Raw genomic sequence first — 26,906 nt, forward strand, 5'->3', positions numbered from 1 at the left:
CAAAAAGGTTTATGGCTTTTATATATATTGGACTCCTAACATTAAGTGTGTTTTTATTGTCATTGGAGGCACAGTACCTAATCAATAATTAATTCAGAGGGGGCAGACCTGGCTTTAGAGAGGAAATGTTTGTGAATTACTAACTTGGTGTTATTCCACATTTATGTCCTGTGAGCCATTTCAAATACACTTCTACAGACCATCTCACAGAATTGCAGCTATGGTTCTTTGAGTGCACAGAAGGCTTATGATGGTGAATTCTGAATGTTTCTGTGGTGCTTATGCCAGGTATATACACCTCTATGTTCAGAATTGCAGTAGTCTTGTTTTTTTCTTGTTTAGCTCTCATACTGGGGTGCCCAGTTTATTTCACAAAGCTCTGTGCTGCAGTAGTGTTGTTTGTATTGTGCTGCCTGCTGCACCTCCTCATCAATGTTTCATCCACCTGCTGGAACCTCGACGTAAGAGGACGTACACTGGGCGATCACATTACGGAAGTCACGGTCAGCTTTGACAAGCCTAGGTGGGTCAATTGTTACATTCCCTCAAATATGTGAGGATGGTAGATGAATACGCCTTCAGAATAAAATGTCGAAGCTGTGCAAACAATAAAAAAAGCTGCTTGACTTATTGAAATAGCCTAAATGTCTAAATGAAAAGAGAGTGCAAAAACATGTTTCATTGTCATGCTCTAAACGACTATAAAAAGAAAATGTCTCTTAATGCTGATGGACTCGTGCTGTTGACGCTCATAAAGAAGGGTTTATAATACCGGCTCCTAAACGGTTAAAAACTTCCTCGAGGAGTTTTAATGGCCTGAATGCCTGTTTATTTCCCAGCAGCTATTTATGTCGGCTAATGTGACAAAAAAACACAAAAAAACATTTAAGACAGTCCAGATTGCTAAACGTGCACAAAGTGGTGATTATAGAGTCTGTCAGGGCCTGAACCAAAGGAAATGGGGTCCAACCAGCATTCATCACCATCCTGTCTGTCAGTGTCTCGTTTACTCCTCATGCTCTTTTTTTCCTCTGTCTTTTTCCCTTCTATACACTGATAATTCCTCTTCATTTTTATCCATTGACTTTAATTTACAAACACTTTTTTTACAGCAACACTGGGCGACAAGAATAAGTGGAGTAAGATGGGGCCCCTTAGGGAGGTTTCCTGCTGTTTTTGGAAAATGTGCACATTGTGCTTTGGTTTATGTTTGTGAGCCCTCGGGGCCCAAAAAAGCTTTAATAACAACCACGTCTTTGCTGCCATACATTTCCCTCGTGCTTTATGTAAAATATAAAGGCCCTTTAAAACAAAAAAAATAAAAAATAGACACGAATTCCCAAATGCTGTGTATCCAAACAGATTTATGTTTGAAAGGTATAACCGGAAGTCACGTGAGTAGTTTCCTCTACCTTGACACTACATGGATTCACAGCATTTCCAGCCAACTGTGTACTGCCGAGTGTTGGAGGGGGGTCGGCTGAATCGGTTCACTTTTTAAACCCCGGGTCGTCCCCGTCCAGTGAAAAGGTATGTTTGTTATTTGATAGCTTTCATCGGAAACGTAAACACACTGAGATGAGATGCTAACTTTAGCTTAGCTCTTTAGCTCCACATTCTCCCTGAGCAGGCTTGACAGCATCTGCAAGGTTAGCTCTGCTCGGTCAGCTAGCCCCCCCCCCACCCCCGACTCATTTCACTGACCTGCACCAAAGACCCGGAGGAGTGTAGACTCACTGACAGCTTTCTGTACAGATTGATTCAGTATCTCAGATATTTGACTGAAACTTTCTGTCAAAGCTGTCCGAGGAATAAAAAACACAGCAGCATTAATCTGTCACTTTACAGAGGTCAGTTTACAAGACCTGGGGGGCATTGTAAACATTTTGAGCTTTTTTATTTTGTATAAGAACAGTAGTCTTTTAATATATGTTTTATTGAGTAGTAGCAACAACTTTGTCTTTTCATGTGAAGCCTTTTCAGATTGAGGAAGTGAAATCAAACACTGTACAAGTACTCAATGAATGAGTTTATACTCTTTGAATGTTCTATTATAATCCTCTCTCTTTGTCTCTTTCTCTCTCTCTCTCTCTCTCTCACACACACACACACACACACACACACACACACACACACACACACACACACAGCCATGTCTCCATCAGTCCAGCTGCAGGAGATGATCCGGGCCATCAGGTCAGCCAGGACACAGTGTGAGGAGCGGGGTGTCATCCAGAGGGAGTGTGCAGCCATCCGGGCCCAGTTCAGACAATCGGACAACGGTGGACGATCTCACAACCTGGCCAAGCTTCTCTATGTGCACATGCTGGGCTACCCTGCTCACTTTGGTCAGGTGAGGGGATTTAGCTAATACCTGTCATGGGTTTGCTTGTGTTGAGAGTTCCCTGTCTTTGCAGCTCCAGGAACTGTGGTCTATTCCCCTCAAGCAAAGTCTGCAGCATCGCTAACCCAACGAAAACAGGTCATTGAATCCATCGAACAGGGAGGGAGCTGGAGCACCGGGTTCTGCCAGGGCGGCTGCTCAAGACTCGGCACGCCTGACCTCTTCTTTGAGCTCTGTGAGGGAGAGATGTCCCCCTCGGCTTTAGTGGCGTCAGTGTTTCCAGTGACTTCACATTATAAGAGATATTGTTCTTCCTGTTAGATGGAGTGTGTTCGGATGATAGCCAGCCCTCGCTACAGTGAGAAGCGTGTGGGGTATCTGGGAGCCATGATGCTGCTGGATGAGAAGCAGGACGCTAGTTTGCTCATCACCAACTCCATCAAGAAGTAAGGACTGTCGTTTTGGATTCAAATCTGCAAACCAATCCAAACTATTAGTTAGTTAGAGTCTTTTAGGGGCTCATTAAAGTCTCTTACATTTCTTTAAATAATAATACATTTTATTTAAGTATCGGCGCCTTTCTAAAAACCCAAGGTCACCTTACAAACAGCGTTAAAAAGATAATATAAAACACAGAATTACAAGCAGGGTTAAAAACAAACAATAAAAAACATAAACATTAGAAACTTAAAGGGGATTAACGGTTGAAGGTTCTGGACCCCATGGTGGTGGAAAAAAAAACTCCAACGCAACCGTCGACGTTTATTTGATGGAGTTGACCGATTTCGACGAAGATGAATGTTTGCAGAAAAACGAACACCATAAAACTTGAGATGAATGCCCATCCCATTTTATTAAGGCTGCTCTCGATTAGATGTGTTCAGTGATCCAATACATAAAGACACCGCAAACAAAGATGCGCTCATGCTGGCTTTGAAAAGTATTAGAAAAAAATATTTAAATTATATAAATTATTATCCTTTATGTTCAATCTTAAAACTATAAAATCAGCTGTAAACAGCACGAGACGCTCTGAAAGGTTCACTCAGCTCCAGCACAGCGCTCATTAGTTGTCTCCCTCCGCACACACACACACACACACACACACGCACACACACACACGCACACGCACACGCACACGCACACACACGCACACACACACACACTGTTTGTCACAATAACAGCTCCATAGGCTGTCTCACAAAGCAACATCAAGTTACTGCGTCTTACTCTAATGTGTTTGTCGATATCCTATTTTTGTACACACCCACTCAAAGTGTCTAAATGTGTCTAATTTTTTTCCACTTCTATCTTTGTATGTAGAAGCATAGGATAAAGATTTACATGCAGTGTGTTGCACTGTACCACCAAAACTGTAAAACCTCCGATTATTTATCGCCGTGTGTGTGTTCTCTAAAGTTTGGGAAATCGGCCGACAATTTTAAAATCCTGCCGTGTGAACCAGCCATTCAGAAGGTAGTTTTGACATAAACATCGTGATGACAGAGAGCAGCCTGTGTCACACTGTGATCAGACTACAACACACAGGATTAGAGGAGAACATTCAAATCAAGTCTGAATCCGTGCTTCATTAAAATAATGAACCGCAGGACAGTTTGTGCAAAAGACAAAAATGTGGATCAAACATGACGATGTCAGATATAATAGTTATATAATAATAATGAATAATTATTAATAATAATAAGTAATTAATAATAATAATATATGTATGATAGTTCACACTCCTACAGTGGTGTGATGGATGTGAAACTGTCAGCAGGCTGATCAGCTCTGTCCCTGTCTCTCCTCCAGTGACCTCTCCCACAGTAACCAGTATGTGCAGTCTCTGGCTCTGTGCACTCTGGCCTGTATGGGCTCAGCTGAGATGTGCAGAGATCTGGCGCCAGAGATCGACCGTCTGCTCCGAGCCTCCAACTCCTACATCAAGAAAAAGGTGGGTGGGGGCCGCCAGCCACGGAGGTTCTTGTGGGTTCTCTCGCTCTCAGCAGCAGTTAACAACATGACGCTGACTCTTTCTACATTCTTACCAATAGGCTTCATACTTAAATTCACTCCTGTAATTGCTCTTACAATTTCATTATTACAACTATCCCTTTGTCAAGCCCTGCCCTCCTTAGTTACTGTTACTAGGTTTGTCCCATTTGAAACAGTTTGACTACCTTGAGATTTGACAGACTTTTTCATGGCCTAAATTGATCCTTGAAGAAACATGGCCTCAGTGAAAGAGATTTTCCTTACCCGTGCCCGGAGCCCGGGGTCTCAAACGTCCTCTAAATGTCAGCAACAGGGCCGTCAATATGCAGCTGAGAGTTAAGGCAAGGCAAGTTTATTTATATAGCACATTTCAACAACAAGGCAATTCAAAATGCTTTACACAAGACAATAAAATTAATTGAAGGAAGAATATAAAAGGATTTAAAAGTTATCGTGCAGAGTAAAAAGTGCACACTTTGTAAATGACAGTGACATCAGCTAAAGCTGAACGCTCCAGATCTGTTCTTAATCATCGATGTAAACTTCCTCGTTCAAAGCGGGTGTCGCACAAGAGCTCCTGGCATCGAATGATCCTACAGTCAGATGCTGAGTGTGGTGTTGGTGTTGTTTTTTTCTGACGACTGTTCCTTCCAGGCTGCTCTGTGTGCCGTTCACATCGTCCGAAAAGTCCACGAGCTGGGTGAGCTCTTCGCCCCCGCGGCTCGAGCTCTACTCTCTGAGAAAAACCACGGTGAGCTGCTCCGTCTTTACGTCACCACTGTGTGTCATGTCGCTAACGTGACTCACTGACACCCGTGTGTCCCTCTGTGTTTACCGGCAGGCGTGTTACATGGTGCTGTGGTGCTCATCACTGAGCTGTGTGAGAGGAGCCCAGAGACTCTGGAGCGCTTCAGAAAGGTGTGGAAAAAAAGAACACGTGTGTGTGTGTGTCTGTGTGTGTGTGTGTGTGTGTGTGTCTGTGTGTGTGTCTGTGTCTGTGTGTCTGTGTGTCTGTGTGTCTGTGTGTGTGTGTGTGTGTGTGTGTGTGTGTGTGTGTGTGTGTGTCTGTGTCTGTGTCTGTGTCTGTGTCTGTGTCTGTGTCTGTGTCTGTGTGTGTGTGTGTCTGTGTGTGTGTGTGACTCTCTCACTCTCTCTCTCTCTCTCTCAGACTGTACCAGACCTGGTTCAGATCATGAAGGGTTTGGTCATTTCCGGGTACTCACCGGAGCACGACGTGGCGGGAATCAGCGATCCCTTCCTACAGGTCAGTCTGGACTCAGCTAATCCCTCCTTCAAAGCCCATCACATCCATCCAGTTCAAAAGTCTTAAAAACACACGTAGAAGCTGTTTTATGAGTTATGTGTCGTGCTGATTGTCGTCTACACGCCTCTATCTCTCTCGGCTCATTTAAAGAAAACAGCCTTCTGTTAAATTTGTCCTTTTTTTAAAATGTAAATCAAAATGATTCACAAGACCGACGAGCCGGCTGGCAGAGTCTGTGCTTTAGATTTTAAACGTTGTTCTTTAACATTGTTTGTGTCGACAAATGCAAAACAACCTTCACTCATTAGAGCAGATATATGAAAACACAAGACTCAAAATCCTACTTCTTCAGTTGATAGTAAAAACAATCTGTTTGAATACACAATCTGCATCAGTTAAAAAAGCGGCTGAAGAGTAAAATAAGCCTTTACTGTCAACATTTAGACTTTCAAGAAATCCAGACACGGGTCCAGTTTAGACCAGCAGTCCTCACACTGATGTGTTTTTATTTGTGTCCTGTGCCTCTCTCTAACACAGTGCTTCTTACTCCTCGCTCTTTTTGCCTCCCAAACATCTTTAGTTTGGATGTTCTCACCTTTGAAGCTCTATTGATAATGTGATTATAGTATCATCCCAATCAAGTGTTATTTTCCTTATCAGTGTGGCTCGTTCCTGAGGTGATGCCGTAAGGCTCCCGAGGCTCATCGTCAGCAGCCTTCATGCTTCATGACTTCCCATCACGCCCACCTGACAGTCCCGTCAGATTTACACCTAGCTGTGAAGAGCACGTATCGTTCATAAAATTCAGACCGAGCTGTTTAAAACCCCCGCACAGTGTGTGTCCATGATGACGGTCACTAATCAGACCTGTTTGGTTTGTTGTACCAGGTCGTAAACACGTTAACTTCTGCTGTAAAAACGGCTCCTTTGGTTGTGGTGTGTTTGTGTCTTCAGGGAGTCTTGGAGCCTCGAGCGGACACACGACAAACTGCAGGATTTTATTTTCAGCCTGTTTTAATATCACGACCGGAGGTTGTCGCTCGTTTGATGAAAGGGAATAAATATGTGGAATCAAAAAGAGCCCTGCAAAGTGATACAACTGAAACAGATGCCTGACTGTAGAGACTCTATAGATACAGATTCTTTGTAGACTTTACAAAGTAAAGCAGCAGCCGTTCAGCACTTGACTGGCACTTCTTCCATGGCTCTGATTCCGAGGCTACATGTGGCTTGTTAGCGTTTCTTTCTCTCTCACTAACACAGATGTGTATCTGTGCTCTCATTCTGCCTCCTATTGTCCTTCACCCAGTCTGCCAAAAGAAGTGGTGGTCAGCCTGTTTACTGTCTGTGGCCTCTGTCCGCAGGTACGCATCTTGAGGTTGCTGAGGATTCTCGGTCGCAACAACGAAGTAGCCAGCGACGCCATGAATGACCTCCTCGCTCAGGTACAAGGGTCACTGTAAAGACAAAAAAACAAAACGGCTCTTGTTATAAAAATGTTTTACTTGTTCTTTACTTCATCATCAAAACAATAGACTGTTTAATCATTTCACTTTAGAAATCAAGATGTCCAACTCCACCAAAACCACATAAAAACATGTTTCACTACCTCTCATTTATTTCTGAAGTGTGTTTCTGATATACACTTTTTGTTTTGAATCACTAACCTTCTTGTTTATGCTGATGAGGTGTAAACGTTGATGTCACTCCTTTCTTAACTTCTCACAGTCCATTCAGTTAAAAAAAAAAAAAAAACCACGTAACAGAAGCATGACGCGTGAGTTCCTCCTGAAAGAATCAGCAGAAGCTGGGTGGTCAAAACAACGAATTTAAAAACGGGACTCGTTTTGTCAGTCGGTGGAAGAGAGTTAATTCATGAGTGCATGTTGTTGCATTAATAATACAGTGACTTGTCTGGCTTGTCACACAGGTGGCTACAAACACCGACAGCACGAAGACTGTTGGCAACGCTGTCCTCTATGAGACGGTCCTCACCGTGTTGGACATCAAGTCAGAGAGCGGCCTCAGGGTGAGACGCCTCAAACACTCCTCAGCGTGGATTCAGTCATACAAAGAGAACAACGTTACCTCCTCATTGAACCCACTCAGACAGGCTTCTCTTCACTTGTGCCACAGGTTCTGGCTGTGAACATCCTGGGAAGATTTCTCCTGAACAACGACAGGAACATTCGGTTAGTCCCTGTTTTTTGTTTTTTTGTTTTTTTCTCCATTACAAATTCCTGATTTCGATAAGACGCGATATGACACGGATACAATGCGATATGATATAAACTCAAACGGGGGCCTCACTACATCACACAATGACTGAAATAATGATGATATGGGTAGAAAGAAGTCGTGGAAGGAAAGGAGGTGAAAAAAACGAAAAGAAAAAGGAGGTAGAAAATAAAGAATAAAAAAGAGAAGAATAAGAGGGAAAAAAACTATTATAAACTTGAATTACACACACACACACACACACACACACACACACACACACACACACACACACACACACACACACACACACACACACACACACAAACAGGGACCTGCAACAGCCTCAACATACACATTTGCTTGATGTTATTATTACTCCCTGCTTGTTATGTTGTCTTTGTCTATGCTGTGCACTCTATCATCATGTCTCCTTCCCTTGTCCCTCTCTCGTCTTGTGTTCTGCATCACCTTGTAAAAAAACAACAAAAAAAAGAGATAAGACACGGTTAAATAGTGAAATCTGTTTTTGGCTCCACAGCTGCACACATAGGTGCCTCTACAGTAGGATGAAGAAAGAGAACAATACAAACAAACAACAATCCACATGGAAACAACATATATTACAAGTCATCCATATTGTACAGAATCTGCAAAGAAACAAAACCAAAACATTAGAAAAGCAAAACCACACCATGACACGGCTGCGTGTGCTGCCTAAAGAAAGGATGGGCACACCTTACTTCTTTTCCCCATCCTCCCGTCCTTCCTCTCTTATCTCTCTGGGTCACTTTACCTTTTCCGTTCCACAAGGCCAGCAGCAAACTCGCTGCAGTCAGAGAGAGAAACCCCCCCGCAGGCTCTTATCAGTCTGAGCTGACTTATCACTTTTTCCCCCTGGAGCCTCAGCGGCCGGTCTCTGTCATTCTGAGCAGCTGATCCCTTCATTTTTGTGCCCTGTCATTTCTCATGAGGCGGGGTGGAGGCCTGTGGCAGGGTGACTGTGTGGACCTGCAGGGCAGTAATATGACTGGTTCAGTGCACCGCTAGATAACATCTCCCCCCGTGCTCACATCAATACTTAATAAGTTCATGAGACATTTCAAGTGGAGAGATCAATTATTTATGATGCCAAGTTCAGAAAGTGAAGTTTGTACAGAGCGGTTTAATAATCGAACAAACTATTAATACTGTTATGAGTATCAAGATTAGAGCTCTTCTTTGTGCGTCTGCTCTCTGTTTTCGTCCAGGTACATCGCCATGATCTCTCTGCAGAAGATTGTCGGGACGGACCACAATGCAGTGCAGCGCCACAGGGGGACCATCGTGGACTGCCTGAAGGACCAGGACGCTTCTGTCAAACGGTAACTTTCACCTCTTCAGTGTGTGTCAGACACAACTGCTTAACCACTGATGATTTGGGCCGGAAGAGAACTGGAGAGAAGTCAGAGAAAGACTTTAAAAGGCCACTGGAGAGGATCAGCGTCTGATTTAAAACAGTTTATTGTGCCTTTAACAGCAAGACCCTGGAACTCCTGCTCTTTTATACCCGGTTAAAGGAGCTCTATGATCCTCACTTTAACCATGTATGACGTCGGTCTGGGACACCTGCTGAGTTGATTGTAGAGATGTGTAGCTCAAAAACCTCCTTAGTTCATCTTTTACTGTCGTCTCTGAATCCCTCATTTCAGCCTCTGCTTGATAATGTTCATTTCAGCTACCGTCTCTTTAAGGCCCCCCCCCCCGCCCCAGGTGCCCACTTTCCTCTGATTGGCCAGCTTTGTTTGCAGTCGAAGGGACATTTGATTGAGCATCCAGGTGGACATTAAAGTAAGATGCCGGCGCATGCATGTCCTCCAATATGTTGGCTGACATAGAGGTCCTCGTTCAGAGCAGCAGGAAACCACGAGCAGGGATTACACCAACAACTGTGGTTCTTGTGTTTCAAAGAACATCATAACATTATATGTATGTATACAAATATAGATCAGCATAATCAAATATAGATCAGCATAATAGACCTTCATTCAAATGAAGAAATACAAAAACAAACCACATCCACTTTTCTGGATTTACATGATGCCTGAAGGGGAACTTTTACAAAAGGCTCACCCTTGTGTTCACACATAAACACAGTGCTGCTCGTACAGTCCACATATCGTGCTCTCACATCCCTCCGTGCTTTCACTTCCAGCGCATCTGCCCTCCACAGGATTTGCAAACCTCAGCAGATTTATATCTCACAGTTTCCCACGTGTGCATCTATCCAATAACTCACTCAGACCGTTTGTCCCCCTTCCTTTAGGGCCTCTTCTAAAAGCTCCTCGCACCTTTAGCTCCTCCTACACGAGATTCATTATTCTCCCTGACGTGCAGTGCCTCTGTAGCTGTGCTCTGAAAACACAATGACAATTATTATAGGTGATCAGAAGTGTAATACAATCTTAGCACAGAATATGTCACAGAAGGAAAATACAAAAATAAACTGTTGAGAAATGTTTCAAATTTGAAAAACAAAATGTGTTTTTTGCTGGAACGTATGCCCTCTGAAAGCATCTTAACATTAATATACATCTTAAAACTATTAGTGATGTGCTTTTTTACGCTCTGGTCCTTTATTACCAAATTGATTCAGATGTGTTTGCCTGTGTTTTGTCTTAGCTCCCTTAAAAAAAAAACATTACATATAAAACTGCAGTGAGCACATAGAGTCAGAGTTCAATTCATTCAGCATTCAATGAAAAGCTTCCTACTTATATACATGTGGGGAAGATCATTTTCAACGTAACTCACACCCTGACATATCTCTTTGAGTATCTTTAGTGAACAAGATATCTGGAAGTGTTTTACTGTGATGATAGTCAAAGAACAATCTGTCCATGGTTTAAATCTTCAGAAAGTCAACGACTTGACTGTTTACAGACGAGCGTCTTCCTCACCATAACGACCTCTGTTCAATCGAAGGATGTGTATGGATGCAGAGAACATGTGTTTTTTGCACCCACTGAGTGTAATATATATAACCAACAATAATCCTCTTTTTTAATCCCTCCAGCCGTGCGTTAGATCTCTCCTTAGCGTTGGTGTCAGCCTCCAACATCCGCTCGATGATGAAGGAGCTGCTCATCTTTCTCTCCTCCTGCCCGCCTGAGCTCAGGTCTCAGGCTGCCAGCGGTATATTCAACGCTGCAGAGAGGTGAGAGAGACACACACTGCGTGCAGAAGGGTACACATGTATCAGACACACGAGGCTTCATGCATGCAAGGCCTCATACGTCCACGTGCACGGGAGGACTTCTAATGTGCTCCGCTGTCTCCAGCTGGGACAGGCCACGCATTGGTGTGAAGCGGCTGTTTCAGTGCTAAGGCTGGTACAACACAAGCCTCTGTGCGAGTCAGGATGCACGGTGGCTCCACATGTCTCACTCTGTGTCTGTCTCCACTCTCAGTGATGACACCCCCTCTCTCTTTGTTATGATGAATAGCCCTCTCTGTTACTGTTTTAAATCACTGCTACTTAATGCTTTTTGTTTTTGTGTGTGAATGCAGTGAGAGGATATAAATACACGTGTGTGTGTGTGTGTGTGTGCGCGTGTGTGTGTGTGTGTGTGTGTGTGTGTGTGTGTGTGTGTGTGTGTGTAAGAATCCCGCCAATGCACCACTGAGTGTGTGTGTCTCTGTCTCTGTCAGGTATGCGCCCTCCCAGCGCTGGCACATTGACACCATCCTGCATGTCCTCACCACGGTAAATACAGACTGCTGCACTCTGCTCTAGAGCCTGCTCACACCTGCTGTTAACGAGCGCCCAGGTTATCCAATCACAGACGGACACTTCATCAGTTCTCCCCTGACACTGAAAAGGGGCCGCAACCACACGGCCATAGAAAGATATACAAAGTGCAAAAAGTGTTCAATGTTGCAGTAACACTATAAAGTAGTGTCAACAAATAGTGAAGAGTGCATTGTTAGATAGAACTCGTAGTTTCTCTTCAGCTCTTCAGGTTTTATACGACACCTGTGTTGGAAATAAGTCCGCCCTGAATTCAAAGTAAATCTAAAAGTAATTTTATTTTCCAACGATGTGGAAAGACGTTTTAAACCTGCTTTCTTCAGGGAGACTTTCAGGCTGCTTCTTACATACTAGTGGGACTCTACAGTAGTTGTTGCTCTACTGAGACAACGCTGTTTTGCCCATGACACATCTGTATAATCTTCTGAAGGTCGCTGTCCACCTGGGATTGGATCATCCATTGTTGATACCAGGTGTTAACAGAGTCTAATTGTTGAAAGAAGGAGGCACAAGAATGGAAGCTGTGCACTGAATGTAGTTTTTTTTTATCGACATGTTGTGTGCACCACTTCTGTACAAACTCTCCGACATGTTGCTCAGCACCTTAGCAGGACTTCTGTGTGAATCCAAGGCTCTTCCTTTTGCACATCCTTACTCCTCATTCTGCGCTCCGTCCAGGTGAGGAAATACAGACCAAGCTGCTTTCAGCTGATGAACGATGCAGAGAAAGAAATGAAGCGGGGATGACTTGTTAATTAAAGCTGAAATCTGTAATTGACCGTCACAATTTCTCTCTGAGTGAAGAACTGTGATAGAAACGTCCCAAGTGAGTTCACCGTGTCTGGGAGAGGGAGGACCCAGGTTCTCGTGTAGTTTCGTGTGTTTGACTGTATGTGTGCTAGAGATTGACTCCGGTCTTCTCTCCGTCAGGCAGGGGGCGACGTACGGGATGAGACGGTGCCCAACTTGATCCAACTCATCACCAGCGCCTCGGAGCTGCACTGTTACACCGTCCACAAGCTGTACAGAGCTCTGCTCACCGACATCTCTCAGGTGTGTCTTTGTTTTTTATGTTCTTAAAGAAGTGGTTTACTGTTGTGCATTCACTGTTTGTAGCCTCTTTGTCTCCTAACTAAAGCCAATATGAAGAGTGCCTTAACCCTGTATTCTTTTTAATGGCCAGCAGGGGGCAACTGACGCACCAACAGAAAACAAGTGTTTGGCGAAAAGGGAAAAAAGTGTGTAATGATATTTATTTGTACCTTTCTAAATAAAAATAGAAAATAGCAGTGCAACAACAAATATAGCAAGTGAATGGCCGTGTATAGAAGTTTGAGACTTAACACTAAATCCTATAAATGATGTGTTTTTATGTGAGTAGGAGAGAGAAAACGTGTGTTCTTACATGCGAAGATCATTCTAGTCCATGAACGTGCAGGCGTCAGAGGAAGCAGGGATGCTCTCTGTGCACAGCGCTTGGAGCTGCTCTGCTTCATGGCAGGGGGAATTGCGAGGCTTTCAGTTTAAAACTGGCTGATGCAACCAGGTTTATTTTTGGAAGCGAGTCGGATGAGCAGCAGACGTGCTCTCATCTGCAGTGTGCTGCAGCTTCCCATTATCCACCACATTAACCTCAAGTGTATTGTGCTGAGAAAAAAAAGACAAAGTTTCAGATGAAGGCGAACATAAAGAACTCTGTGTACTCTTCTCTATGAATCTGATTATTTATTGTACATTGATCTGTGTTATCTTTGTGTCTGCAGCCGTCCCTGGTGCAGGTGGCGTGTTGGTGTATCGGAGAGTACGGAGACCTGCTGCTGAGAGGAGAGTGTCAGGAGACCGAGCCCGTTCAGGTACATGGAGCATCTACACAGAATGAATACAACAAAATAAACTGAAGGATTTTACCCAGTCTAAACACATACAGGGAAGATTTATTCTAACCACCTCATCAGATCAGGGCGTGTGTCTTCAGTGATTTGATTTAAGCTGATTTAACCCCAGAACCAAACGTGTGCTGTGTTTTAGCTCTCTGAAAAAGTACACTTCTAGACTCTGAATTATGGATTTGATTCAGGTCACCGAGGATGAAGTCCTAGATGCCTTGGAAACGGTTCTGCAGTCCCACATGTCGTCACCGGCGACCAGAGGTTTCGCTCTGACCGCCACCATGAAGCTGAGCACGCGCATCACGGATAACGTGGAGTAAGAGTCACAGCGAGCACAGACTGCAGTTAAAACTCAGAGACAACACACGGCGAGACACTAAGGCAGCAATAAGACAGACGTTTGATTGCGTTTGTTTAATCCCTCAAAGGGAAGAGACACATTCAGTACCTGCATGGTCTGGTTTTGTCACAGCTTGTTTACATTGTTAATCACCACCAGGCTGCATGCACGTGCTACGACACTTTTCAGTGAGTTCTTTCTTCTCAATTTACAAAGGCTCATCACACAAACAAAATGAACTTTTAAAATGATTTATTTTTCTGTTTCTATGAAACTCCTGGCAAAGATTTGATGCTGAAATGTCACATGTAAGGAGTGGGTCTTATTCTTTAACAGACAAGAAACATCCACAAAGTTTTCTTATCTTACCAGAGAACAAAAAGTTAAAGGAAAACACGCCATGTGTCATGGGACACTGAGAGAGGGTCGCGAGATGCCTTCCATAACCAAATAAAAATGTCAAAGGATTTAAAATTGCTTTTAAACAAAACATTATAACAACATTGTTAAGAAAGATTTTTGCTGAAATGAAAGTGATGTATTTTACATTGTTTGTTTTGTGCATTTAAGTTGAACAAAATAAATTGGAGAAAGAGTGTTGATGAGATCACTGACAGATATCATCAGTGATCCTCTAACTGCTGCTCTTCCTCTCTGCCCCCGTCAGTCGGATCAGAAGCATCGTCAGCATCTACGGCAGCTGTATAGATGTGGAGCTCCAGCAGAGGGCGGTTGAATACAACGCCCTGTTTAAAAAATATGACCACATGAGGTATGCTTTGAAAAGTTGCTGAACTTCTCCTGCTCTTCATCATTTGTCTTTTTAACCTTCTCTGATGTATAAACCAGGATTAGAGCTGAGATGTGTCGTCTCTCTGCAGGGCGGCTGTGCTGGAGAGGATGCCAGTGATTGACAAGAACTCTCCGGGTCATACAAACGGGGAGTCAATGGGCGAGAGCGTTAAGGAAATCCAACCAGCCAAAGTCAAGCAGGGAGAGCCGCTGCTGCCTCCGCAACCTGCTAACCAGGTACGTCAGAGTCCCCGCTACCAGCTACAGTGTGTTGTGACTGTAGAGACGTGTGAAGCAGCACACGATCATATTCTTAGACCCGTTTGAAATGTTTCTGTGACTTTATCATACCCTCGGTTTCTCAGGAAGTCACGTTTATTTCTACAGCACGAGGCATCATGACGAAGGGAAAAAACAAAGAATGAAATGCAATTTTAAAAAATCACTAAAACAAAAAATGAACAATATGAAAATATGTAATGTTAAAGAAATGGAAAGATCCAGAAATATGACATGAAGTGGAAAACAAGACCATGTAAATACTGATAAATAACCAGGAATTTGTAATGGCGATGTTCTCTGCTCTGAAGTCGTACTCACAGATTCACCTGCTGGTCTTTGCTCATTCAGATCAGACTCACAGTTTGCTCCATCTGTGGAGGCCCGGCAAACTCCACCCGTGGGTGCTACAGTGGTGAACTCAACAGTCGAAACTTTACAGCAGTTTGTTTTGCTTTGTTCGGGGTTTCTCTGTCGGTGCTTTCAGGATAATCACAATACAGTGAAGATTTGATCAACTCTTATTTCCTGATGAAATACAATAGGGTGAGGATACACAGTGAACTTTTAACTTGGTGGCATCAAATGTCATGATTTCAAGTCGTGTCTTTCGACTTGTTTGTTCGGCATGTTTGTCAAAGCACTGAGCAAACTTTTTTTCGATTACGACAGTATCTTAACCTTACCAGTAGCACAGTGTGTGTGTATTCAGGGAAAGTTCAACTGAGCAGTTGTCTCCTCATGTTGGTTCTTTTCATCAGGTGTGTGACCTGCTCGACCTGCTGGGCGGATCTGAAGAGACTCCGCAGCTGAGCCCAGCAGTGAGCGGTTTATCACCAGGACTGCCCATCAACACGCTCAGCACCGCTGGAGGAGACCTGCTGGATCTACTGGGAGGGTTAGAGCCTGCACCTGTCACACCAGGTCTGACCCGTACACACACACACGCACACACACATGCGCACACACGCACACACACACACACATGCACGCATGCACTGTCCTGAAAGGGGTTTGGGAAAGTGTAAAGGAGGCAGAGAGGGAAGTGATGTGGACATTAAACGAGGGAACGAACGGTTCAGGGGACAGATACTGTCCTCACTGCTCAGTTGACATTCTTCTCTGTTCTTTTCTCCACAGCGCCCACCGTGCCGGTGTACGAGAAAGACGGCGTGACTCTGACACTAAGTTGTGAGAAACAGTCGGACTCAGGCCTGACAGTCACACTAACAGCCTCAAACTCCACCGACTACGACATCAGCAGCTTCACCCTGCAGGCTGCCGTGCCCAAGGTTTGTCACGGTGCATCGTGTCCACCATGTTCAGATAAACACACAAACAAACTGTCAGCTGGAGGGTTTAGGCAGGGTTCACAGAAAAGAGACAATGTACTTTTTTAGGAATTTTATATGTCACACTGCTGTGTCGCTCACAGACATGCATTAGTTACACACACACACACACACACAGACACACACACACTTTCACAAGGACATAGAGCAGAAAGACTGGTGAGGTTAGAAACCTGAGGAGGGCTCTCTCTGCGACTCTGCTTCAGTCATAAACACACACACAGCTCGTCTCTACTGCTGACAGATTGGACGCACAACAGACCAAATATCAAGACTCTTATATAAGTTTGAGTCTATTTTTAATTGCACAGGTTTAACTTGTAATGCGTTTATTCTAAGTCACATGGGGGGGGCTTCTAAATTTTGTTTTTCGGGTTATTATATACAGAAGGGAGGGGCACAGCAACAGCTTGTTTATTGTCATATTGTTTATTTTAACTAATGTCTTGTATACTGCTTCTGGAGGCCTTGAATTTCCCTCAGGATGAATAAAGTATCGACCTACTTCAAGTGTCTAGACCACCATCATCGTAGTCCTGTTTCGTCCTGGTGGTGAAAACGCACAATTTGTGTCACAAACTGAACACCGGGACAGAAGTCACTCTCGCTTAATGAAACCAAACATTGAAGACATCTGCTATCACGTCTGGTAGATTCCTCTGCACACTGATGTCGACGTTAAAACCATAAACCACGCTTACTTCAGTAGCAGCCATATTTTATTCAGAAAAAAACCCCAAAAGCGCTGCATGTAACGTCTTTGTTGTTGTTCTTTCCTGAAGCTGCTGGGTTCAGGATCATTCACACCTGAAGCTGACTCAGGCCACATGTGGAAGTAATGTAGACAGCCAATCAGAAATCAGATTTTAAGCTTCAAGCTTGCAGTGAGAACGTCGTCTAATACCCGTCGTGTCTCTCTGCATCTGAAGAGTAGGACATGTTCTCAGGGTTGTAAAAGTGTCTCCGTGCTCAGCCTGTGCTCGCTGCAGTTCATGAAACATGTTCTCTTTGTTCTCCCCGCAGAGTGTCCAGTTACACATGAAGGCCCCCAGTGGAGACGCTCTCCCTGCACGAGGTGCAGCCAAGGTGACACAGATGGTCATCCTCAACAACCCCAACAAGGTAGGTTCCAGATGAGACATGTTACGCTCCCTTTTTTTAAATTCTCGGACGTATACTGGACAGCGTTTGGCTTATAGTCCGTCTGAGGTGGACTCAGTCACTGAACTGTAGACCAAGATCTGTCTGGTACACATCTACATGTCACCATACTGATACGATGTGATGATAATGATGCCTGTGCGTTTCCTCTGGGAATGTTGCCTGTCTCCTTGATGCTGAATCAGACCTGTTTTATTTCATTTGTATTTAGTTATTTGTCTGCTCCATGAGAACTGTTGAAACATTGTAAGATACAGAGGACCTCTCTTCTGTTATACAAAGAAAAGTTTCATACTAATTTATTTATACTTGGTCCTTAATGTTCCAATGTGTGATAATAGTACCTTATTGTTTATTATGATTACCTTATTGTTTTATGGTCTGGATTACGACACTGAAAGAATCCTAAACAAACACAAAGTTAGAATTCGTTAATGCACCTCGAGCCTCTTCTGGCCTCAGAGGACTTCTCGAAGAACCTTTTAGTGTCATCTCAGTCTAAACAGAGCTTCCTCTAACTGTCTGTACCCTCCTCACAGGTGAACCTGAAGATGAGGGTCCGCATATCTTACACCAGGCAAGGCACGGCCTTCCAGGACACGGTTCAGATCGACTCTTTTCCCTGAGTCAGACACTGACCGCAGCCTGTCAGCCTAACAGGACTCTGACCACCGTCCCTAATGGAGTCAGCCGACATCATCAACCCTTCGTTCCGCTTTGACACCCCGACGCTGCACTACAAACTGCTGGGACTTTCTATAAATTACTGATTTGATTCTGGTTACGGGCAGAACACTCCTCTCTCACATGAACTCATCGTTTATCACTCCTCTTCATTCCAGCTGTAAACAGCACGGACGCTGTTGTTTGATACACAGCTTTGAAAAAGGCTAAAAGGCTGGTGTTAGATGGAAATACTCCAATATATCTGAGATTTTTGAAATGACATCTGTCGGTTTAAAGTTTGAACCATTCAGGGACATTTAACAGCTGCTTTTCTAAAAATGTTTCACTCCTTCAAAGTTGACTTCGTCACTCAGACTGAGCCACGAGATCAAGTTTCCCTCGTGTTTCCTCCCACTGAAGTATTTTCTTTAATCAAACACTGGCCTCATCGTCACTCTCAGAAGGTAGCTTAACACTCAAATGAAACACTACTATTAAATCATGCTCTACATTACATGCCGCTTTAATGGGAAATGCACGGACTTGATTTTGACCTGGAAGGATTTTCATCACAACCTTGTGGCGTTGCGTTGACGTGTTCCTGGTTTTTTTCCCCAAACTTCGTTCAGCTAAACCTTCTCCTGAGTAATTCCCCTGTGCCTTTCATTCTTTCAAGAACTGCAGGTTTTTATCACGTACGAGAGAATATTTAGTTTTGAAAGCAAAGAAATGGGTTTTAAATGTAAGTGGTGTGGCTGTTTAAACATGTCTGTCACTCCTGTTGATAGGTTTCACCTTGGCTACTGTTTACAGAGGCTTCAGAGTTTATTTAATGGAGACTCTATAAATAAGAGACGGCCACGACGCCGTCCAACAGTTGAATATTTGACCTGTTAAGCACATTAAGAAGAGTTTTGAGAATCTCTTATACGACCCTTTTTGTAGAAGGAAATTGAGCTGAGCTATATAACACACATCAGCGTAATTTCTCTTCACCATGGAGCTCTGTTTAAAAAAAAAAAAAAAAAAAAAAACACTCTGGAGACTGTTATTGTCAGTGATGGTGCTCCACATGGACTTCAGTGCAATTTCTAACCAACTGAGAAGAAACGAGCAGGAGGAGTATTCTGTGTACGCCGTCTTTAAACCTTCACTTTCATGTTTAATTTTCTTATAAAAAAATAAATAAAATCAGTTTTCAGGATCCTCAGCTGTGACTGATCGTAGTGTCTGTGTTTATGGAAGTGTGTGCTGCGTTAGAGGACCATACTTTAATCAACTTCACCATTTATTCACAAGCAATAAGACCACAGTGTTGTAAAACTGTCTTTTGTACAGCATGGGTGCCTGCATCAACTGGTCAAACTCAGAAAGCCAATGTGGGTTTACAAAAAAAAAAAAAAAAGGCTTCTACATAGGAATCAGAACGTCCTTCTATCTTTGTTGGTGGATTTTTGTATTTGCTGCGGTCCAGGAGCGAGGGATGTCAGATCTCTGTGCTGTAACATGGTTAAACTGTGACAGACACCTAAAGTGTTGGCACTCAGCCGGGCCTGATCACGACAGCCAATCAGGACAAGGAGGCGAGGAGTGTGTGGGGCCTGTGGAGCATAGAGCCGCCTCTTAGCGCCAACACAAGATGGAGCACCGAGCCTCCCTGGATCTTGTAGTCTGCAGCCGTCTTCTCATCATTCCTGAGGGGCAAAAAGAAGAGTGAGAGCAGGTTCAAGAGAGATCAGTTCGTTCATGGTGGAGGAACTCACATCTGTTTTCCACTGTAGATGAGTCTCTGTTGCTGTGGAGGGATCCCTTCCTTCTCTTCCACCCTTTCTTTAATGCGCTCCACCTTCATTCAAAAGAAAAGAAAAAAAGAAAACATTTACAAGTTGTAAGGCTTCTCTACAGTTTTATTTATCTCACAGGGAAAATCAATCAGTCACCTTGTCTGTGGGCTCAATGTCGATCTCTATTTCTTTTCCAGTGAGAGTCTGAAACACAATGTTGACATGCTCACATTAACATTTATGGATACAGAAAGACTGCAGCAGAACAGTCTAAAAAAACAAAACAAACGAAAGCACATCCCCCTTCATAGAACTTACTGATGGTTGTCACAGTCGTGGAGTTTTAACCTTTGGTGACAAAGCAAACCGTAACATCTGCTTCCATAGCACAGCAGGTAATAAGTCCTAGGCACTCGTTTGGTAACTTCTTGTTTTAGATTAGCAAAAACTGTGTTGAGACGACGTGAATATATTTAATTTCCCTTGGGATCAATAAAGTATCTATCTTATATTATATATATCTATTATTATTATTATTATTATATCCATCGATATTATATTATAACTTATATTATACAAGTTGCACAGTATTCTCTCATTTGCTTGCTGACTGTGACAGATCCACGTAACGTTCACATGTAAATTATATGCAAAAGGACTTAGTGTCTGTATTTACCACCCTTTAAATTCCCTAAGTTCTTTTTTTGATCGTTGAAAAATCAGAGGTTTGTTCTGTTGAACACATGGTATCCAAACAGTATTGAAAAAAGGTTACAATTGTTGACAATTCAAAAAGGGTGGCGAGTAATTATTTTATTTCTGATTTATCGTAACTCCATGATGCAGGGGGAAGGAGGGGGGGGCGTTGTCACAATCTCGCAGGGCTCAAATCGACGTCATTCGAAGCGTTGCTCGTCTCAGTCCTCTTTAAACAACAGAATACAAACATGTGAGCCACGGAGCAGTTCACCTCTGTTTCATGGAAATAACCCTGACTTCTGATTACAGCTGAGTTTTCATGTATCCGGGCTTTTCCTCCAGCAGCTCTCTCTCTCTCTCTCTCTCTCTCACATTGCTGTTGAGTAATGCTGCTCTTTCTTCATGCTCGTCTCTGTGGGACGGAGGCGACTCAACCCTCACACAGATCCAAGACTGCACTGACCCAGCCACGCTCAAATCACAGACAACACCTGTTTAGATACTACTGCTTATCTCAAGTTTGCTCCTATCTTTTTTATTTTGAGCTAACAGAGTCTTTGAGTACTTGAACACTAAATTAATATTAAATATTAAAAAATATTATTTTTGTATTATATTCTTTTTTTTGTTGTTTTTCACATGTTCGAAATAAAACTAAAAACTAAAATTAAACTAAAAACTCTTTAGAAACAAACGGTTATATTTATTCATTCTTGGTGAAACGACAATAGCAGTGTTTTTTTTTTTTTTTTTTTAACACTTTTTGCCTTTGAGTGAGATTTGGTTCATTTAATCATCAACTCAGTCCCTCACAGAGAACAGTGTCTCACTGTTGAAGTCCAACAGGAACAGAAAGCCTTCATGGAGATGTTGAATACTTCTGCTCAATATGAGAAAAAGATACAATAACATTGTTCAATGCTGCCGAGACTCTGTGAAATGCAATAAATAAACAGAAAACTAAAGAGTGCATATTATCCAAAAGGCAGTTTGGTCCATCGACTGTTTTGTTTCTTTTCATCCCCCGGTTTATTTACATGTTTACATGTCCCTCATATTTTCTCAAACACACTATTTACCTCCTCTTAATCTATGAGGGGAACCAGAGAGAGTCTGCATGCTGCTGGAGTGACAGTAAACACCTATATACATTAACTGATCATATTTACAAGTACAGGTATGATGACCCTTCCTACTTTTTCACAAATAACATTTTAGGTTAAAATACATTTTTCATTTAATAAGATAAAGTGTGAAAGATTCTAACCGAGATAAAAGTGATTTATCACAGACTTGATTTAAACATGCATCTTCTATCCAGTACTGTTACAGTCAAAATGATATGTTGTTTGAATGTTTAATGTTTATTTAAAGGTTTAGTTCAGGAGTTAAATGACTAACCGGGTGTTAAAGTTTATTATTTAAGGTTTATTTAAAGGTTTATTTTAGGAGCTAGGTGGCTAACCTGAAGTTAGCAGCCTATTAAATAACAAAAGATCCTGACTGGCGCCCTAAAGAGTCTCAGGCCAAAAGTTCATTGGTAACCAAATTATACCAAGAAATGAAACCAATGTCAACTAAAGTATGAATCAGATATGAACAAGAATTTCATTAGAAATATCCAGAAATAAATGAATTAGCGGAATGGTCAGAGGTGTTAGCAAGCTAGTCAACATTAGCATCTAGGAGCCGTAAAGGAAACACCGGTCTTACCTTAACTTTGATCAGCATGTTTACTTCAGAGTAAATTTCTACGCTAAAAAAATTAGATCTGAACAAAGACACACTTGATAAACTAGCAAATTACAGCCTGCTCGTCTGGATGACTTGAATTTGCTTCCTGTGTACACAGCTAAACAATCCGGCCTGATGTGACGTCAGAGTGCATGAACAAAAGGTTCCGCTTTGTCAAATAAAAAAAAGTCAGCTTTTCTCATTTTTAACCCACAGAAATGTCTCAGTTTTGAAAAGGTTCTGTTAAAAAAAAACATATTTTAGTATAAAACAAAAACAAAAAAAACTTAACTAAAACTAATCACTGTGTTTTCATAACTGTCACTATTATGCCAAGACCAATTTTAGCTATCAAAGTTGTTTAAAACATTTTGATCAATGTATTTTATAACAATCAAACAAACATACACTACACATAAAGCACACATGGTTTAGTGTTTATTTTAAATAACGGAGAGAGAGAGATACGAGACTTGCACTTGAGTGGTGTAATCAGAATTATATTTTTTTAAATGCTTACAAATATTTACAGTAATTGTAAAACATAATAATCCATGAAATAACAATTAAATAGCTTTCAACAAAATGCAAATTTTAAAAAAACACAACATCCACCCTTTAAAAAGAAAATGATATATGAGAGATATGGTATAATGAGTTCATTAATTGGAAAACACTAGTGATTCGACATTCAACCAGTTAGAACCTAAATTAATGTTTTACATTTTAACCCTGTGTTTATAGTAAATCGACTAGAGATAAAACTGTGAGAGTGTTCAAAAGCGCGACAGAGGAAGAAGAGTGAGACTAAATGCTGCCCTGATTCCACACAGATGTTGATCATTCAGCTAATTTGTCAGGAAGTCCATAAAATGTGCCAGCTCTTGTGAGTTTAGGATCATTCAGCCATGGTGACTCCTCTCTACCTAGGTGTGATACTTGCTGCTGTTTGTGCAACAACAGCTTCAAATGCAGGTAGGTATATGTGTTAGTGCCATTTATATTTATTAAAGTGTTTGGCATTTAAAAACAGGGCTCACAACGAGAATTTGTTTGCAGATATCAATGTTATCTGTACAAAAGACTCAGTGAAGATCAACTGGCGGATCAATGCTGAGTTGGTGCCAACTGCAGCTCGTCTGTTCCTGGGAAACTGTATGGCATCTCGGTTTACCGTTCTGCCCAACGGAGAGGGTGAAGCTGAGTTCAACTACAAGTTTGATGACTGCAAATTTAAAAAAATGGTAATCGTCTTCGTTTATTTCACTCAAACAGTTATCAGTCAATTCTGGACTGCTAATGTCTGTTTTTCCACAGTTGAAGGGAAAGCGTGTGCTTTTTCGAAACGAACTGACTTACAGGCCACAAGCAAAGTCTAAACCTGCAGCGTTCGTGTATCCCATCGAGTGTGTGTTTCAAAGGTGATATTTGCACGTTATTTTATTTGTTTTATGCAAAAGACTGCAGTTTATGTAAATGCTTAGTTATTTGTGGACTGTGTTTTAGTTCTGCATTTCTTTGCTGCTTTAAAAACTTCGCCTGGCTCTGTTGTGAGTTCATCACAGCTTTATCTCGTCTGTTTCTTGGACACTGAAAGCTAAAAATGAAGGCTTAGAAAACGACAATTTTATATTTCAGGCCTCCAGGCTGGGCAAGCCCTTTCATAACACCTGGATCAGGCCTTTCTGAAGGTCGAGGTGGACTGGTCTTCCACATGGCACTCCTTGACGGTACATTTTCACAACCAAATGCAGCATAAGGATAAATGAGACTCATTTCTAACCTTTATTTTCCCCAACAGAGCAATTAAAAGGTATAGCAAAGACTAACGTCATCCAGCTGGGTAACTTCATGCCAATATGGGCGGCAGTCGAGCAGAAGTCCCATCAACCCTTGCTGCTGCTTATTGATGAATGTTTAGCTACCACCACTCCAGAGCTGCTGCCTGACAGCCAGGTTTACCCGATCATTACCAACAAAGGGTAGGCTTGGATGTGGACGCGTCTTTTGCTTATTTTTAAGACTGTAAATGTCAAAGTTACTTTAACATTCATATTCATTCCTCAGGTGTCTGGTGGAAAGCATGGTGGGGAAGTCGACGTTTCTTCCTCGTTACCACTCGTCTAGTCTCACCCTTTACCTGCAGTCCTTTAAGTTTGGTCTTGGACAGGAGGTGAGGGGGTTAAAAGATCATTGTGACAAAATATTTTGAACGCGACTCTTCTGAACAAGTCTTGTGTTCCTCAGATTTACATTCACTGTAAACTGGTTGCATGGGATCCAAATGTTCTTGACGAAAGCAAGAAGGCCTGCCAGTATGTGAAGGAAGACATGAGGTAATCATGGGGAAAAACAAACTGATCTGATGCCTTGTCTGGAAATGCAATGACTTTATTTTAATGAGCTCTTGATGACAAATTCTGGTCATTCCACTTTAAGTAGTATGAAGTTGTTTAATTACATTACTGATAATTTTAAGTAAAAATCTTGTTTCTGGGTTTCTTAATCCCTGCAAACAAAAACGCATGCAGTTTAAGTGTCTTGGATGTTAAATATATTTCCTGTTCACTCTGAGAAAGCTAATCTAATTGCCTCTGAACTTCTCGTACAGATCAGAGTAGTTTAAAACATGAAACCACGTTTGTTTTTATGTGCTGATGCAAAAAATAACTTGGCTGCTGGTTGGCCTCGCAGTTAACTTGCACATCTACAACAGCTGGGGTCCTCCTGCTGCCTGTATCCCATGTCCACTGTCTCGTCCCAATTCAGGCACAAAATTATTCTTAAAAAAAAAAAAAAAAAAAAACTACTTCACTTTCAGTTCTGCTTGGTTTACAAAATTCTTGAAATCAACCTTCAGCAATGAAAAATAACTAGTTTGACTTTAAATCCCTTCAAAGGCTGTAATCAGCCTCTGTGTTATTGGTCAAGTTTGCGTAACTGTACAATGAATTTTATTTAGTAAACTGTTGCTGAAATCTTTGTACACATGGAGAACAATGAGCAAAGACTAAATGAGATAAATTACTGTTCTGTGGAATCATCTTGGCAAGCCTCATCCTTAGTGTATTGTCAAAGAACTTTTTTAATATTTGCATTGACTCTCTACGTCTGCTCAGATGGGAACTTCTTGACGACCCCTCTCGGAGCTCAATCTGTAGCTGCTGTGACTCAACCTGCAGGTCTCGTTCCAGGAGAGGCGTTGATACAGGTATAATTTTTCAACAATGTAGAGGGAGCATTTTCATTTTCATAATTCCTTGACTCTGGTTTCTCCCTTCAGACTCTCAGGGCTTCAGTTACAATTCTGTGCTGGGACCTCTGCTCATTGTGGATCAGTCTGACTCAAATGCTGACAACCTGTCAAAGGTCCGTCACTAAACTGACTTTAATATACTTTAATCATAATTTGCCATAATGTTTAAGGTCTGTGTCCTGTTTAACGCCATATATGATAACTGTTGTTCTTTACCATTTTCTCAACAGGAGAGTCTGTTGTAAACTGAAGGATGATCTAATAATTGTGCCAAACCAATCCGGGTGCAGAGAACTTCAGTATCCTGTCTAATACTTGATGTTGTCATGATGTCTGCTTCAAATGATTGATTAAAACTTCTATTAATCTGGTTAATTTTTTTTCCTTCCTCCTTAGTCTTTGTCCCTCTGATCCTGACACAAACAAAACGCTTGTTACTGCGGTTTCACAATTTCGTCATCAGTTTCACGACTCCTTTTGAAATAAAAAGTATTGAGACTTAGAAGTCCTACATTCAAATACTGAGTGTTTTGAGCACACTGCAAAAACAAGTTGGATTACTTGTACACCAACAGGACTTCATGCTTTATTGTTGTCCACGGGGGTTGCCAAAAACTCCTTATCCAAAAGCCCCTGTGTGCTATTTACAACATGGACACTCGTTGCAAAACATTGTCATGTTGACCCAAGTTCTGGTTTTTACAAAGTTTGCTGCTTCAGTGTTTTAGATGTTATTATGGGACTGTGGTATAAATGAAAGAATTTCACAAGTGTCGAAGGCTTTTGAGAACTGCATTAAGTTAATTAAAAAGTTTCCAGGCCATGGACCCAAAATTTCAAAGGTTTGGTGCCACAATGCTGCAGCTGAATCAACTTTAGGAGACGGTCCTGGTGCTTGCTGGACCCTTAAAGTTTTTGATCAGATAAATTGTTGATTTAGGTGCAGTCTTAATAGAAGCAATATCCTTGCCTGTGAAGCCATTTGTGTAAAGCAATGATAACTGCATGTTTCCTTGGTTAACAGAGGAAGAACAATGATTTCAAGCACCACCCTCCTTCTGGAGCTCCCAGTCTGTTCTAATTTAATCACCAGTGATCTCCAGCCCAGTCTCAGTCAACACTCTCACCTGTGTTAACAGAAGAAACCCTTGACATGTCAGTTTGTCCTTTTGTTGCAGAAATTTGTTTTTGGGGGGATTAGGTTAATTTTCATGGCAAAGAAGGACTTTGCAATTACTGCATTTCATCTGATCACTCTTTATAACATTCTGGAGGGTACAGTCATAAAAACTGATACAGCCTGGTTTTTTTTGACATTCACATTTGTGACGTTCTCAAAACTTT

At 42.1% G+C, this 26,906-nt stretch overlaps 3 protein-coding genes across 5 annotated transcripts; 2 read left to right on the forward strand and 1 right to left on the reverse strand.

Annotated features, from left to right (window-relative positions):
- The first annotated feature begins 1,370 nt into the window (after positions 1–1,370).
- Positions 1,371–19,299, forward strand: ap1g2 (adaptor related protein complex 1 subunit gamma 2). Of its 2 annotated transcripts, none has more exons than XM_079348497.1 (22): positions 1,371–1,530; positions 2,151–2,353; positions 2,666–2,790; positions 4,157–4,298; positions 4,994–5,090; positions 5,181–5,257; positions 5,508–5,603; positions 6,968–7,048; positions 7,534–7,632; positions 7,740–7,795; positions 9,071–9,184; positions 10,876–11,016; positions 11,511–11,565; positions 12,541–12,663; positions 13,374–13,463; positions 13,688–13,815; positions 14,507–14,611; positions 14,721–14,868; positions 15,672–15,843; positions 16,051–16,202; positions 17,286–17,384; positions 17,963–19,299. In XM_079348497.1, exons 2-22 carry the CDS (start codon positions 2,153–2,155, stop codon positions 18,047–18,049), a joined length of 2,388 nt encoding a protein of 795 aa, XP_079204623.1. In that variant the 5' UTR covers positions 1,371–1,530; positions 2,151–2,152; the 3' UTR covers positions 18,050–19,299. The 2 variants fall into 2 exon arrangements, with proteins under 2 accessions (XP_079204623.1, XP_079204624.1); XM_079348498.1 differs by having other exon boundaries at positions 15,672–15,834.
- A 60-nt stretch (positions 19,300–19,359) lies between these two features.
- nedd8l (NEDD8 ubiquitin like modifier, like) lies at positions 19,360–22,467 on the reverse strand. The gene is made up of 4 exons (XM_079348499.1): positions 22,286–22,467; positions 20,030–20,077; positions 19,853–19,935; positions 19,360–19,783 (listed from the first exon to the last, which is right to left on the reverse strand). Exons 1-4 carry the CDS (start codon positions 22,301–22,303, stop codon positions 19,660–19,662), a joined length of 273 nt encoding a protein of 90 aa, XP_079204625.1. The 5' UTR covers positions 22,304–22,467; the 3' UTR covers positions 19,360–19,659.
- Positions 22,468–23,170: 703 nt separating this feature from the next.
- Positions 23,171–25,935, forward strand: LOC306827131 (zona pellucida sperm-binding protein 3-like). Of its 2 annotated transcripts, none has more exons than XM_079348799.1 (10): positions 23,171–23,281; positions 23,366–23,550; positions 23,624–23,727; positions 23,945–24,036; positions 24,108–24,288; positions 24,374–24,479; positions 24,554–24,642; positions 25,426–25,517; positions 25,590–25,675; positions 25,793–25,935. In XM_079348799.1, exons 1-10 carry the CDS (start codon positions 23,215–23,217, stop codon positions 25,805–25,807), a joined length of 1,017 nt encoding a protein of 338 aa, XP_079204925.1. In that variant the 5' UTR covers positions 23,171–23,214; the 3' UTR covers positions 25,808–25,935. The 2 variants fall into 2 exon arrangements, with proteins under 2 accessions (XP_079204925.1, XP_079204926.1); XM_079348800.1 differs by having other exon boundaries at positions 25,796–25,935.
- The last annotated feature ends 971 nt before the right edge of the window (positions 25,936–26,906 follow it).

This window comes from Symphodus melops, assembly GCF_947650265.1.
Source record: "Symphodus melops genome assembly, chromosome: 7".
NCBI classification, from domain to species: Eukaryota; Metazoa; Chordata; class Actinopteri; order Labriformes; family Labridae; genus Symphodus; species Symphodus melops.